This window comes from Fukomys damarensis, unplaced genomic scaffold (genome assembly GCF_012274545.1).
Source record: "Fukomys damarensis isolate Sample0158 unplaced genomic scaffold, DMR_v1.0_HiC HiC_scaffold_21, whole genome shotgun sequence".
Classification (NCBI taxonomy): domain Eukaryota; kingdom Metazoa; phylum Chordata; class Mammalia; order Rodentia; family Bathyergidae; genus Fukomys; species Fukomys damarensis.
Genome location: NW_022900933.1, coordinates 16,003,671 through 16,018,478, shown reverse-complemented (window position 1 = coordinate 16,018,478; position 14,808 = coordinate 16,003,671). Strand labels below are relative to the sequence as shown.

Below are 14,808 nucleotides of genomic sequence, written 5' to 3'. Positions count from 1 at the left end.
CTCGAGAGCTGTGGAGGATTTGCTCTCTCACCCCTCCCACTTGTGGGCGTGCAAGTTGTTTGGTGATGGTTGGTGACATCAGAGTGAATGAGACTGAGCCAAAGTCCAGCTTCTCCATGAGGTCAGTGACAGATTTTTTTAAAAAATAACTTTGTAAACAAATGATCTCTGTCTCGAACCGTTTCTGTGTTGCTATCACAGAATACATGAACTCAAGTAAATTATTTAAAAACAGATTTATTACACTTGAGGCTGTAAGTCCAAGTTGGAGGGGTCCACATTTGGCGAGGGTCTTCTTGCTATGTCATCCCGTGGTGAAAAGGCAAAAGAGCATGCAAGAAAGGTTGGGGAAGCCTTACTCATCCTTTTGTGAAGAACCTGCTCCAGGGATAACTAATCCGTATCCTGCCAAAAGAGCATTAATCCACTCACAAAGGCAGAGCCCAATCCCTCTTGAAAGTCTTACCTCTCAACACTGTGACACTGGGAATTAAGCCTTCAGCACATGAGCTTTGAGGGAGGTACTTAAACCATAGATGGCTTACATACAAAAAGCACAAATCACACAGGTATACAGTTCAGTGAATTTTCATAGGCTCAACATACATACATGCATGCCTTTCCGTGTAAGCAAGCACAAAGATCCAGAAACAAATCACTGTATTACCATGACCTTAGAATTCACTCTTAGTCCTGCTCCAGGCATTTCCTCCTTCCCAAAATATACTTGTATTTGTCAGATTTGCATTACTGCAACAAAATACTTGATGCAATTAACTTATGATAAAATGTTTCTTTAGCTCACTGTTCTGGAGGGCCCCAGTCCAAGAGTGGACTGCTTGCTCTATTTCTCTCTCTTTCCCTTCCTCCCTTCCTCTTTTCCCTCCTTCCTTTTCTCCCCTCCTCCCCTTCCTTCACTTTATTTTTTATTTTGAGACAGGTACTTGCTAAGTTGCCCAGGCTAGCCTCAAACCTGCCATACTCCTGTCTCAAACTCTCAAATAACTGAGAATACAGGTGAGTGTTGCCACACTCAGTTTGGGCAGTCCCATTTCTTTAGGCCTCTGGTAAGTATACCAGATGGTCATGGTGTGGCCTGTCAGAGCACATATCACAAGCCAGAAAGAAGGAAGAGACTGAAATACTGGAGTTCTACAATTGCCTTCAAGGGCACAGTTTCAATGACCAAGGACCTGCCAGTAGGCCCCACCTCTCAAAGGTCCCACTATCTCCCAGTAGTGTCACCCTGAAGAGCACGACTTTTTAGTACACAGTGGGGAAGGCACTATGCATATCAAACCAATTAAACACTTTGTCCTGATTCAAATACCACAGGTTAATTTTTCACTACATTTTATGAGAACAAATCGTGAAATATGCTTTCTATAGTGCCTGTTTTCTTTCACTCAACATTATACTTGTGAGAATCATCAGTATTTTTCAGTGTTTTTATAAATTGTTCGTTCTCATTACTGAGAATTGTTCATTCTCAGTCCATTTATGCTCCCACACAATACCTTCTGCCATGATCTGATGCAGCCACGGGAGCCCTCAGAAGAGCTAGTGCCATGTGTTTGAATTTTAATCTTTTTTTTAAAAAAACCCCAGACCTCTGTATATTGCTATATTTACAGAAAAGGGACTACTGTATGTCCTAATCCACATTTATCTCCTGTTACCAAAAAAAAAAAATATATTTTAAGACAGGGTCTTATTATGTAGTTCAGCCTGTCCTTGAACACACTGTGTAGCCCAGGCTGGCTGTGAACTTGCCATAGCCTCCCAAGTGCTGGGATTATAGGTCTGCCCCACTACACCTGGCTACCCAAATGTCTAAGCATTTGGAAGCCTATGATGAAATGTCTTGCCTATAGTAGTAAAAATACCCGATAAAAGAATCATTTTTCCATCTGAGAGTTTTTGTATAGGGTAGGATTAAACTGGGGTCATTTTTTTTTTAAGTTGAACCAATGGAATACTTTATTTCTCAGCAACTTTACGCACATTAAATATAAGGTAAATACTTTAACTGAGAAAGCAAGAGAGTTCATGTCAGGCCTAAGACTGGGACCCAAAAGGAGAGTGGTGAAGAACTTAGAGAAAAATTTATTTATAAAGATACTTCCATACTTTCTTTAGTTGCCTTTTCGGGATAGACTGGATAAAAAGACGATGCACGTGAACACTCACGTTGGAGACTGTCACGTGAATGAACACATGGGCCTACCTTTGTGGACTGCAGGCCAGAGACAGTGCACCCTGCAGGGAGCCCAGCCCTGCAGCTAGACCCTCTGGAACCTTTGGGTCCACTCTCTTCTGAAAGTGAGGAGGTTACCCAAATGGTCCCTGAGGCCCTGCATCTCATTCTGCGGCTTTGCCCTCTTGTCCTGTAGCACTTCACTGAAGTCATTAGTGTGACTCACATGTGGGAAGAGCCTATTTAGCATCAGTATGGAGAATCAAGTCAGACCTCATATTCATTATCGCTGAATTATGATGAAACAGTCATTTTCAAAATTAGCATCAACTTTTGATTTTTTAAATCATTTTAGAGTTATTTACCAGAGCTAACTGTAAACACAAAGACAAACATAGCATTTCTTTTGCCTTTCTAGACATTCCCATTTTGTGACACTTAAGCATCAAGCAACTCTTTTCTTTTACTCTGATGATAAAGGGCGTGCAGATCTGTCCTCAGTGGTATAACGCTGTGTCTGGGCTCTGCCATGGGCATGCCACAGAGGATGCCAGCTCTGTTTCAGCCCCTGTTGTCAGAAGTCTAATTCAGTCATTGTTCTCACATATACACAACAGAGTTCGCTTTGCCCACACATAGGAAAAGTAAGCAAAGTAAGGATAGAGCACAAACATTCAAATTGTAAGTCAGTAGTGTCTCATACATTAAGAATGACAAGGCTCATTCGAGTAGTCTTTTTAACTCTCACCAACCAGCTCTGTATCCAGGCTTGTTAAAACTGCTGCTAATGATGTCTGTATTAATAGTCAGTGCTCCAGGCCACGAGTGGTAAGTCGGGAGGACTGCAAAGGAGTACAAGTGACAGACAGGCTGGCACCAGCAGCACGCACAGCCTGTGTAGAGGACTGGACAGGGAGCCAGCCAGATCAGGGTTCTGCACAGCCCATCTCCTCCCTGTCAGCCAAGCTTCTTACAGGCTACTTTTCATTTTTTTTAAAACACAAAGTTAGATTCCAGAATAAAGAAGCTCCACTGTTGCCATATTGGAAGGAGAGCTTGTTCCCTATTTGTGACTTTCTCATGAATTACTTATTAGCCATAAAGGTTTGACAAATTCTGAGCTCTCCCTGGAACTCGTTCTTTTTCAGCTCATCCTGCTATAGACAAAAAGTGCCCCTGAAAAACTGTCCCAGTTTTCATACATAAAATTCATACTAAACTCACACAGTCATCTTTAGATGTACAGTTTACTTAGTACATTTCACAGCTTTGGGTACTCAGTCAGTCAGGAATAGTTTGTAGTGATCTGTTCAGTCCTGACACGAAGTACACAACACCAGTTTGATTCAGAGTGTATGATTCTGCTTATCTTGCTGATATCTCTCTTCTCAGCATTAAAAACTTAGCATTTAAGTTTCTGTTGCTCCCAGCAGGGGCTGCCTGCTTTTCTGTTTCAGATTCCACCTCATTTCCACCCATGTTGTAGTCATCATCATCTCCCAGCTTCTGCTGTTTTCCTCCTTTCAAATCCAAAACCACTTCAGAAGGAGGGTCTGCTGTCTGGGATCTGCCCTTGCTGGACACGTTTCCTTTAGATTGTGGCACTGTTGCCAGTGGCAAGCCTGTCCCCTGTGGTCTGGGCTGGGACTCATTGGGAGCCAGCTGATGTGGTTGTTTCTTTCACTCAGGCTTCTGGAAGCTGCAGCTTCATTTTCCCTGGTGACCTCTTCTATTCACTCTCCACACTGCTTCTTCTCCTCTTTCATCTGGTTGATACACTGGTTCCGGTCATAGGAGAACTTCCTCTCTAGGTTGGCCTGGTTCCTCTGGAACTGAATATATCCTCCTCAGCCTGCCATAACACCTCTGCAGGGCCTTCAGCTGGTCTTGCAGGTCTCTGATGATCCTCTTACTTGTGATAATGTTGTTCACTCATGCACCCTTCTCATCCTGGTACAGCTTGTTGATGCTCTCCAGCTGGAATCTGTGGCTGGACTAGATCTTGTCCAGCTATTCTCACTGCTTCTCCAGCTCTCCCTGGAACTCGTTCTTTATCAGCTCAATGGCACCTCTCTCGGTGGCTGCCCTTTGGACCCTGACTTCCAGCTCAAGGATTCATGTCTGGAGATCCACACTCGGAGAGCTGGCAATCCAATAGTTGAAGCTTAAAATAATGACGCAGGGCACCAGGGCAGCCAGCAGGAGAGGTGGAGACTTTATGCTTCCGCGCCCATTTCACAGTCCCATCATCTCAAGACCGGGCTGTGGACAGTTTCAGTCCAGTCAGCTGGCTTCAAGACAGAAACAGGATGGCAGAGGGGCTTGGAGGAGGAAAACTGTCTCTGGTGGCAGCCAGGAAGCAAAGCTGGGGTCAGTTATGTTAATAAATGTTGTTAGTAGCCCTTTCTCTTGAAATCAGTCCCAATAATTTTTTATTTCTGGTATGGAGACACAAGGAATGGTTTGGAGGGAATGATTTATTTAATAGTACTGGGGCCCAGTTTGGAGACTAATGCTGTAAGAAACTAAGTCAGAAGACATAAGTTCAGGGTAGATGAGAAAGTTTACTTTAAAGGAGGTTCCAGAAATAGAATTTGTATAGGTGGTGAAGTCTAGAATGTCAGTGAAATTTGTTACAGGTTGAATTCGGGAGTCACTAAAGTCACAGATTGATCAGGGTTGTGGTAGCAGATCCAACAGTTTGTAAGTTTCCCCCTTTAGTGATGGACTGGGAAATGCAGACTAGGATATTGTTCTTGCAGGGAAAAAAGAGCGAGCAAAGTAAATGTAGAAACAAGAAAAGGGTAGATAGGCCCAGTCTGGTCATCATAGGAAATCTATCTACCACATATACCATGTGCCTCAGTCCCTAGAAAATTTGTTTTAATCCATCAACAGATGGACAGATTCAATTAGCAGCTGTTTTCTTTACCCAGGATACATTTATCCAGGAATCAATTCCTTTAAGCTTGAAAGCACAAGGGTTGGTCAACAAGATCTGGAATGTGCCTTTCTTGTACAATTGGAGGGATTCCCTCTGTAAATGTCTGTTTCAGTAGGCAAAAATCTCCTGGTTATACGTTATGGTGTTTCAGATCTTTCTCTCCTGGTAGAGTACTATGGAATCGTTGTCCTACTGGGATATAATTCTTATTCATAGCATTAAATTTACCTTTACAGTACTGAATTGTATGATTTTTTTACTAATTTCGGATGAAAGGAAATCAGGGGCAAATGCATGGGGAAGCCTTTAATTATTTTAATTAAAGAGAGTGGCTCTTAGGTTCAAAAGGACTATAAATAGGTCCCTTGGCCAGGGCAAATGGAAAGTTTGCGTAAATTTTGTGAATTGGAATTTGAGAGCACTTTGGTACACTAGGCCAGAGAACTGGGGATGGTAAGCACAAGACATGTTGTAAGACCAGTCATGGAGCATTTAATTTGAATAGGTTCTTTGGCTGCTGTGGAGCTAGAGGGATCACCCTAGGTAAGGATTACTTTTCTTTTCTTTTTTTTTTTGAGACAGGGTCTCACTATGTAGTTGAGACTCACCTGGAACTCACTATGTAGCCCAGGCTGGTCTCGAACTCACAGCGATCCTCCTGCCTCCGTCTCCTAAGTGCTGGGATTACAGGCGTGTGCCACCACGCCCGGCAGGATTACTTTTCTAAAAGGACCTCATCTAGTGTTGAGGTAATGGTTTGTCTACAAGGCTATGCTTCAACTAACAGGGAGAAACTGAAAACAATGACTAAAACCTATTTGTGTCTGTGTCATGAAGGTACCTGGAAATCCTCAAATGACCCATCGTGGAGATCAAAACTACCAGGGGATATACTCATTAGTTTTCTAGGATATAATTTAGGGCAGATGTGTCAGCCAGATAAGTGCACCCTCATTGATTCTGCCACACTAGTATTGTTTCATAAGGGTGACCTTCATTCCCACAGGCTTGGTTAGTGGTTGCCCATCTCCATGTCAATGCAGGATGGGCCTTGAGGAGCTGTGCAGAAGGAAACCTCTGTCAGGAAGGGAAGCAGTCCTCCTTTACATCTCTTGGGTCTGACAAGAAAGTATCAAGAAATTATAGGGTCCTGTGAAGTGTAAAAAAGAAAATGTCTATTTTTCCACCAGGCCAAAGAATCCTTTGCTTTTGCAGTACTTTTCTAAGATGCAAGTATAAATTACTTCACCCACCCTGTTACAAAACTTTAAATCATTACTGTGCTTGTCCAGTTAAATACTTTTAAGGCCACCTATCAGCTAGATGCTCCTATCTTTGTAATTTTACCGCTGTGTTATTTTATATATATGCATGTTCTACTGTGGGCTAAGTATACTTGAACACACTTGAGTATTTCCATCACCGCGTCTCTAAGCCTACCCTTTCCACTTCTCAAAATGCTTCTACCATCAACTCTATCTTGTAAAACCTAACAAAATACATTATGTAGAATTTAAATGAAAAATAACAAACTGATATAGTGGCCAATGTTTATAAGGATTTATTTCCTTAATAATGAAATGCTGCTATAAGTCAATATGAAATACATGAGTAAAGAATGGGATAGAGAGTTTTAAAAGGACAAACATATTTTCCCAGTCAGAAGGGAAAATATGGGCTGGGGATGTAGCTCAGTAGTATAGCACATGCTTAGCATGCAGGATGGCTTAAGTTTAATCCCCAGCACCAAAAAAAAGAGGAGGGGGATAATATTCAACATTATTATAACAGCAACAAAAGCTATCCAGTGAGATGCTCTTTATGTCTCATAAAATGTGGAAAAATAAGGGGATTCCAGACACACATATGTATTCACATTCTACTGTTTACACGGTGGCAAAGGTACAAAGCAGAACAGGGCTATTACATCCAGTGATTCAGATATTGTAGAACTGATCATTCCCGGTATATATACTACAGAATCATACTACTATTTAAATTCTTTAACACAGTAATTTTATTGCAAAAATATCTGTTTTAAAAATAAGCAGTTATGAGCCAGGAGTGGTGGCACATGCCTGTAATCCCAACACTTGGGAGGCTGAGGCAGAAGGATTGCCACAAGTTCAAGGCCAGCCTGGACTACATAGTGAGTTCAAGGCCAACCTGAACTACAAAGGAAGACCCCCCTGCCTCAAACAAAACAAAACAAAACATGTACACAAAATAATCTGTAGACAAGTACCTTCACTATAGCACTATACTTTGAGATGAAAGTACATAAAAAATGTCAAGGCCCCTAAAATAGATGATTGGCTTAATGAAGGATAGTAATAGCAATCTGTAGAATATAAGCCATAGTTTTTAAAAATTCATGTATAAAGAATATAGTACACAATAAAATGTTCAGTACATACAGTAGAATCCATTTTCTAATATATATAATAGCCTAGGGGAAAATAGAAAAAAATGTGAAATTGTTAAGGACACACTGGTTTCTAGGTGATGGAATTGTATGTACCTCATTTTCTACTGAATAATTTTTCCATTGTCCAAATTTACTATGAACTTTTTATCACTTTAGATTCAGTAAAATGATGTCCTCTCCATTTTTAAGCACATATTTCAAATGCAAGCATGTATCTGAATTTTTTTGTAATCCTTGCCCCAGTAGTTTAGAATTTTTTTCTTCCTTCCATAAAACCTCTCTGTGGCATTTTGATGGTGCCTCTACTTATCTCTTCTTATCTCCTTCTACCTAAAAGGCTTCAAATCATCTTTGAATCTTTCCACATACGTAGCCTACATGATTTGATTATTAATACACCCCAAATTTCCAATGCTGAGCTGATTGGTATATGGGAAAGAAAGAAGGAAGAGGAGAGAGGAAAGGAAGGACAACTCATAACAAAGGAAAGAAAGAAACAAAGAAAGAACAAAGAAAACAGAGGGTGTAGGCAGTTTGTGGTCATCCATATACCTCTCCCCAAACTCAACTGCTGCATCGAGGCCAGGGCTTAAACATGGTTGCAAAGCTGTTTTAGGTATTTTTAATACATGGTGCCATAAAATATCACCTGCCTCTGTCCACTCCAAATCTAGGAACTCTATCATAAGCCTGTATGGGTGAATGAAGATGCATTTCTTTTCCCTTGGCTGGGGCTTTGTCCTGCAGACAGCACAGAGGGCTCTAGGGAATTCATGACACCACCAAAATGACATAACATGGTGCGTGAATGTGAATGCAGGCAGGGGTGCATTCTGCTGGTTGGTCAAGAAGCGGCCAAAATTGATGGACCAATGGCTCTGTGACTAAAGGAAATGAAAATCCACAGACAAGGTGAACACACCACAGTACCAAGAGAAGTGACTAGATTTGCCCCAGCTCTGCACTGACTGTATGAGGAATACCTCTGTGAGCTGGATGTTTCATCTAGCAAGTGAAGAGGACACTGCCTCACAGATCGGTGAGGATTCCATGACAAGCACATGCTGTATGAGTATGTGAGAAAAGCTGACATAATAAAAAGAGCAACATACTGTTTTTGAGTTTGAAGGAAAACACCTGCTGAGAATTGCCTTCTTACAAAAAGAAAATTGAGGAAACAACACAATAACCACTAATTGAGGCACTTTTATCTGAACTACAATTAAGGTTTAAGAAAAGCTTACTCAATTTATGGCAGAACTATTTACATCAAGTGATAGAAAAATCATGTTGCTATTTACTTTCATGTTTGTAGTGTGGTAATCCTTATGCAATTCATCTAAATAATGTGGCACCAGGTTTTGAAACAACAAAATCATAAGGGTTCCTATGTATTAACAGAAACCTAACAATTTTTTGCTAGAAGAATCCATATTCATCCAAGAAGACAGGAAAGAACTAAAAATGTATTTGCTTTGACAATTTTAACTAGTTTATATCTATTAACCAGTTCATAGCAAAGGTGTTACCTCTATTCTATTCTAAAATTCTAAAAGAAGAAATTCAAATCTGATATAGTGACCATTTTGATATAAAATCATCTGTTGGCATCCTTGGACAGGTTGCAGGAGAAAGAACAGATTGCACGACCCTTGCAGAAACCAAGATCTGAAGATGCCAAGTCCCTTATGTAAAATGGCATGGTATTTGTCATATAGCCAGCAGTTATTTTTTCACATACTTTAAAATCACACCTGGATTATTTACTTACCTTATCCAGTGTAAAGAGTTGTTACATTGTATTGTTTAGGATAGAATGACAGGAAAAACATCTGTATGTGTTCAGTTCAGACACAATTTTTTTTTCCAAATATTTTAAAAGTGGAGTTGGCTGAATGTACATTGTGGAGACAAGAAGGGCCACTATATATGCTTTTCTTACACAGCAGTCAATAATTTATTTATTAACTAGCAGTCATTTAGCTAATAATTAAATTCCAGTTGTGTAGCAGGAGGTATTAATGAGTAGTATTCATTTTTCTTTTTTTTTTTCTAGAGTGAAAGCCTGTCAGTTGCATGACATATGATATTAATAGATAAGCCTTTTCCACTGCTTATGCTTTGTGTAGAATCATTCCCCTCAGGAGTAGATAAACATCTTTGAGGAAAAGTCTCTGAGCAGTTAAAAAGAAAAATACATATACACGCAGTAATTGTAGCAGCTGTTTCCAGGAGAGATCAGCATCACAGATGCTATACTATCACACAAAAATTACAGTTTTGCTGGGATGGTTCCCTCTTTATCACCCAAGTGTTTGTGGAAGAAACTCTGGAGTTGTTTCCATGCATCCACCTGGGCCATGGCATGAGCCCTGGGTTCCCCTCCCCAGATTACAGGACTACCCACCAAGGTGTGCAGAGAAGCTCGGCACAAGGGGAAGTAAGGAGGCTCAATGTAGTGCCCAGTTTCTGGGTAACAGATGATCTGGGGCTTTTTCTTCCCATGGGCCTGTAAGCGCTTGGAGGCCTCATTAGCATAGAACTCACTCTTCCAGTTGTGGTCATCCAGACCTACAAGGAACAGGAAGGTGGTGTCAGACCTTTCCACAGGAATGAAGCTCTTCTGGTCAGGTCCTTCCAAAGGGCTGTTCAGGGCATCCACAATGTCCATGATGCCATCTTTGGTCATCTTGACTCTCTTGCTGTTGATGCCCACAGGGGGTATAATCTCATTCTTGTGGCATATAGTTCCCCCAACACTGACCATGGGGCCATTGATTATGACAGCAGCTGTGATTCCCTTCAGGAAAGAGGCCATAGCAAGGCCTAATTCACCCCCTTTGGAAATTCCAAGCACTCCAACTCCTGGACCCTTTACCTGAAAAGGGACAAAACCGAAGGAGAATGAGTCTACAAAGAAGGTATTACAGTGAGTAGTGCTCATCTTGGAGGTCGGATGGACCTGACCCTGAATCTGACTCTATCAGTACTCTAGCTTTAAAAGACTGATGAAACCTCTGTAAAGTTCAGTTTCCTTAGCAGTGAAATGAGGGGTTTGCCCCTATGCCATGAAGTCTATGTGAAGGTCGAATGAGAAACCACATGTAAGTACTTGGCATGATGCCTGTCAAGAAGTACTTAAATCCAAAGTGTTGGCTACTTAGTCTCCAGTAATTTTATTCCTCAGTGAGTGCTGTGCTCACATAAATCTATTGGAATCTGAGGAAGATTAAGGTAACATTTCACTTGAGTAAGATTCTAAGATGAACATGTAAGTACTACTAGGGAAGAAAAGGCCTGTGTTAAAGGTTTTCTTCATAAAATTAATACTTGTTCAAAAAATGTCTTGAGGTAGTTACCTAGCAGATACATGCAGTATAAGCTTATAAACAATTATATATTAAAAAGCTGAAGGGCTGGGGATTTAGCTCGGTGGTTCCACTGCTTGCCTTGCAAGCACAAGGTTCTGAGTCCGATCCCCGGGACCAAAAACAAAGAGCTGAAGTATCAATGTAAGCCTGTTTGACAATGTCTATGTCATTACTATTCCTTCTGTATTTATTTTGTTTCTAATAGTTAGTGGCAGCAGATATCAAAAGATGTTGATATCATCAAAAGATGTTGAAAAAATATTGGTTAGATGATCTAGTTAGTAGTATTTAGGATTAGTAGTAGGGGTAGTACTATTTAGCTCTTCTATCTTTGCTAAATGAGGCTTCTCCTCTATTCTGCATCAGTGTCCTATTAATTGACTTGTTAGCACTTAGATTGTTAAGATTCCTTTTCCCCCAGTCCTCTCTGTATTCTAAGCTCACGTGGACATGAACTTGTCCTTCTCATTCTGTGTTCACTACACCTGAATCCTCTAGTGTTTGCTAATGAATGAATATATGTTGGTCATTAAATGTTACACCTGTTTCAAGGGCCTCACATGTGTGATTCATTTAACTTTCATAACAAACCTGGATCCAGATACAAATTCATACCTACAAAGCAATGATGCTACCAAGATGACCAACACTCCCGCTTTCCCTGTCCCAGACTTAGTACAAAAGACCTGTGCCTCAGAAACCCTCTATCTAGACAAACCAGGATGCTCTGTCGCTCTGTCTGAGATTCAAATCTTGGCTGCTTCACTGATTCTCTTAAATGCTCTGTGAGATCATCCTAGCTAGAAATGAAATTTTCTCTGATTTAGAAGAAACCTGATATTTGATTTTGCCACAGAGCATGCTCAGGCAACTCAGCTGAAAATCAGTCTTACTTTGGCTAGGGGGTGTATTTAGGAACTTGATGTTTAAACTAAAAGAGGAAAAGAACAGACAACCTGAGGGTGCTGGAGCAGGTAATTCATGGCTTCTTCAAAGTATTCCAAATGTAGTATCTTTATGTCCTGGGGGAGGTCGTCATAGTTATAATAAGCCAGAGCCATCACAGCAAAGCCCTTCCCAGCCAGCAGACTAGCTCGATACTCTAGAAGGCCTCCTCCAACTCCAAAAAGGTCCATGATCCCAGAAAAGGGTCCCAGTCCTTTGAAAGAAATAAAAACACAGATCTAGTCTTCAACTGATTTGGAATCTGACTCATTCATTTGAGGCCCTCTTTGGGAGTGCTAAGCATCCTTTCCTTTCCTTATTTGTATTAGTGTGACCAGGGCCTTCCACTAAAAAAACCAATTTGGGAGATCCTCCCTCCCCTTGTGACCCAGGCTTATTCCTATAAGTTATTCAGAGAGGTAAGAATGCTTTGGAATTTACAGAGGTCAGCAATGTTGGTATTGAGTCCACAGCATTAATGATGTTCTAGGGTGTCGTGCTGTGACCCTGGCTAAGGTTCCTAGTGCAGCCTCTCTTTAGATCCTCTCAGTTCTTGTTCAGATTCATCAGTCTTCTGGTCAGTTGGCTTCCTGAGCCCAACCCCTCACAATAAGTAACTCAAAATCCTTATTTATTTATTTTTTTGTGCTTGCAACTCAAACTTTTGATTGAGCTTCCATGTATAATCATGTTGTCTTTGTGGCAACTTCTAGGATATAACCTGACTTTCTTGGGCAGTGTCTGGACAATTCTTTGTCAAGGCTTAGTATTTTTAAGATTGTTATCAAAATAATTAAACTCTACCCACATTTCAACTATACCTGCTGTCACTAATTCCCAGATGTGTAAATGAAGTAAAAATTTAAGTGACTCAGGATTTTATTTTTTCTTTCCAAATGGGCAGGGGAGGGAGGGCTTATCTGTATCATTGATACTGTATTCACTAATAGAGTACCATATATCTGCTTTTTGGATAACCATTAAGGTTGTTATAACTTATCACCCTATAAATAAGCTAGAAACATCAAGCTATAAACATCTTGTGAATGCCATGTATAAGTATTTTTCCAGGTCTACATACACAAGTTCCACAGCTAGGTTATTTATATAGTATGCACCTTTCAATTTTTACTGAGAACACCCAACATTTTTTCTCAAAGTTGTTTTACTGAATTATACTCCAACAGTGTGTGGACTGTTACTGTTTTACTACATTTTCACAAACACTCAAGAAACAGTTTTCTTTAATGTTTGCCTTTAAAGGGCATGGAAGACATTCTGTAATACTTTTAAGGTGTATATTTCTAAGATCACTAAAGAGTTGAGAATTTTCATGTTTACTGACATTCTTTTTCTGTTTTTAAAGATTTGGTTCTTATGTCTTTTGTATGTTTTTATGGAGTTGATCTGTTTACTGGGTTTTTCAAGCTTTCTTTTTTGGAACCTGATCATTGTGTGTATTGTAAATATTTTTGTTGCTTAACTTTTAATTTTGTCTATATTGTTTATCTCACTGATGTTTTTCTATTTTCTTTTCTTTTTTTTTTTGGTACCAGGGATTGAACTCGGGTCTTTGCACTTGCAAGGCAGGCCACCAAACCACTGAGCTAAATCCGCGGCCCTTTCTATTTTCTTTATAATTTGTGTTTTCGATGTTTGACACCTTCCTGGCACTGAGGTTATAAAGATACTCACATTTTATTTCCTGATAGTTTTAAAGTTTTTTCACAAATAGGTCTTTTTTTTTTTTTGGTACCAGGGATTGAACTCGGGTCCTTGGGCTTGTGAGGAAGGTGGTGGAACCACTGAGCTAAATCCCGGGCCCCACATATAGGTCTTTTCATCAATGTGGAACTCATTTTTGTATATGTGATGAGGTAGGGATCTAAATAAATATCCAATACAACTACTTTTTTTTTCTTTCATTGAGTTTATTGGTACATTTTAGCTATACAGTACAGTTACAGTAATCATTGGGATCCTGTACCTTTACATGACAGGTCTTGGTTCTCATTTTTTCCCCTTGTCCCTGCCCTCCCTTCACTCCCTCCTATCCTCCCCATTTACAAACACTTTATTTCCATTTTCTCATATTTTTTTCTTTTCCCTTATTACCTTTCCCCTACCCTTCCCACTTTCCCTACACCTTTAGCCCTTTTCTTCCTATTTCACATTGTCAATTATATCATTAGGATCTTACATACTATTATAGTTTTTCACACCAGAGAAACTATTCGGTATTTACACATGTGTGACTTATTCCAATACAACGACTATTCCCCAATAACTTATACTCTCCCCTTTATCATATTCCAAACTTCCATATGTGCATATATCAATTTAGGAAGTATCTAGTCTGTATTACTGCTCTATTTGTCCATTTCTATATGAACGCATTTTAATCTCTGGGGTTTAATACAAAGTCTTAGTATCTTGTGATATCTTGGCTTACTCCTTATTTCCTTGAGTCTAGTTTTCGAATTGCTTTATATGCCAACTTTTTGTTTGTACGTGCATACACTCCAATATACACAGATACTCTTGTTTACAAAGAAAGTGAAATCATATTATATAGCTTTCTGCAACTTGCTGCTATCACAGAGGAACACATCTCAGAGAATGTTACCTCTGCCCACTTTAGTACACACATCGACACACACTGACAGCTGCAGATCATCTCAAAGTGTAAATATACCACAATTCCATTCTGGAACTGATAGACATTTAGAGACGTCTGACTGATCGGAGTAGTAATCAAGCCATGAACAACAACAAAACAACAAACTCATTAACGACTCTAAGGGTCCCATGGAGAGTCCAGATGTAAGAGAAAAGGGAGAAATGTCACAGGCCAGAACAGAGGGGACAGAGGCAGCTCACCTGGCGGCAGGAAGAGCGTGGCCCGCACCCGGCCCTCCCGCAC

General features: G+C 40.2%; 1 protein-coding gene and 1 pseudogene across 1 annotated transcript in view; both read right to left on the bottom strand.

Annotated features, from left to right (window-relative positions):
- Positions 1 to 3,447: 3,447 nt before the first annotated feature.
- On the bottom strand, positions 3,448 to 4,447 carry LOC104877106 (annotated as a pseudogene).
- Positions 4,448 to 8,669: 4,222 nt separating this feature from the next.
- LOC104877109 (acyl-coenzyme A thioesterase 1) overlaps positions 8,670 to 14,808 on the bottom strand; it is a gene marked incomplete at its 5' end in the record, with an annotated part of 52,831 nt that continues 46,692 nt past the window's right edge. The window contains 2 exons of the mRNA XM_010645448.3: positions 8,670 to 10,447; positions 11,897 to 12,099. Coding sequence (XP_010643750.2) covers positions 9,842 to 10,447; positions 11,897 to 12,099 — 809 coding nt within the window. The remainder of the gene's footprint in view (positions 10,448 to 11,896; positions 12,100 to 14,808) is intronic.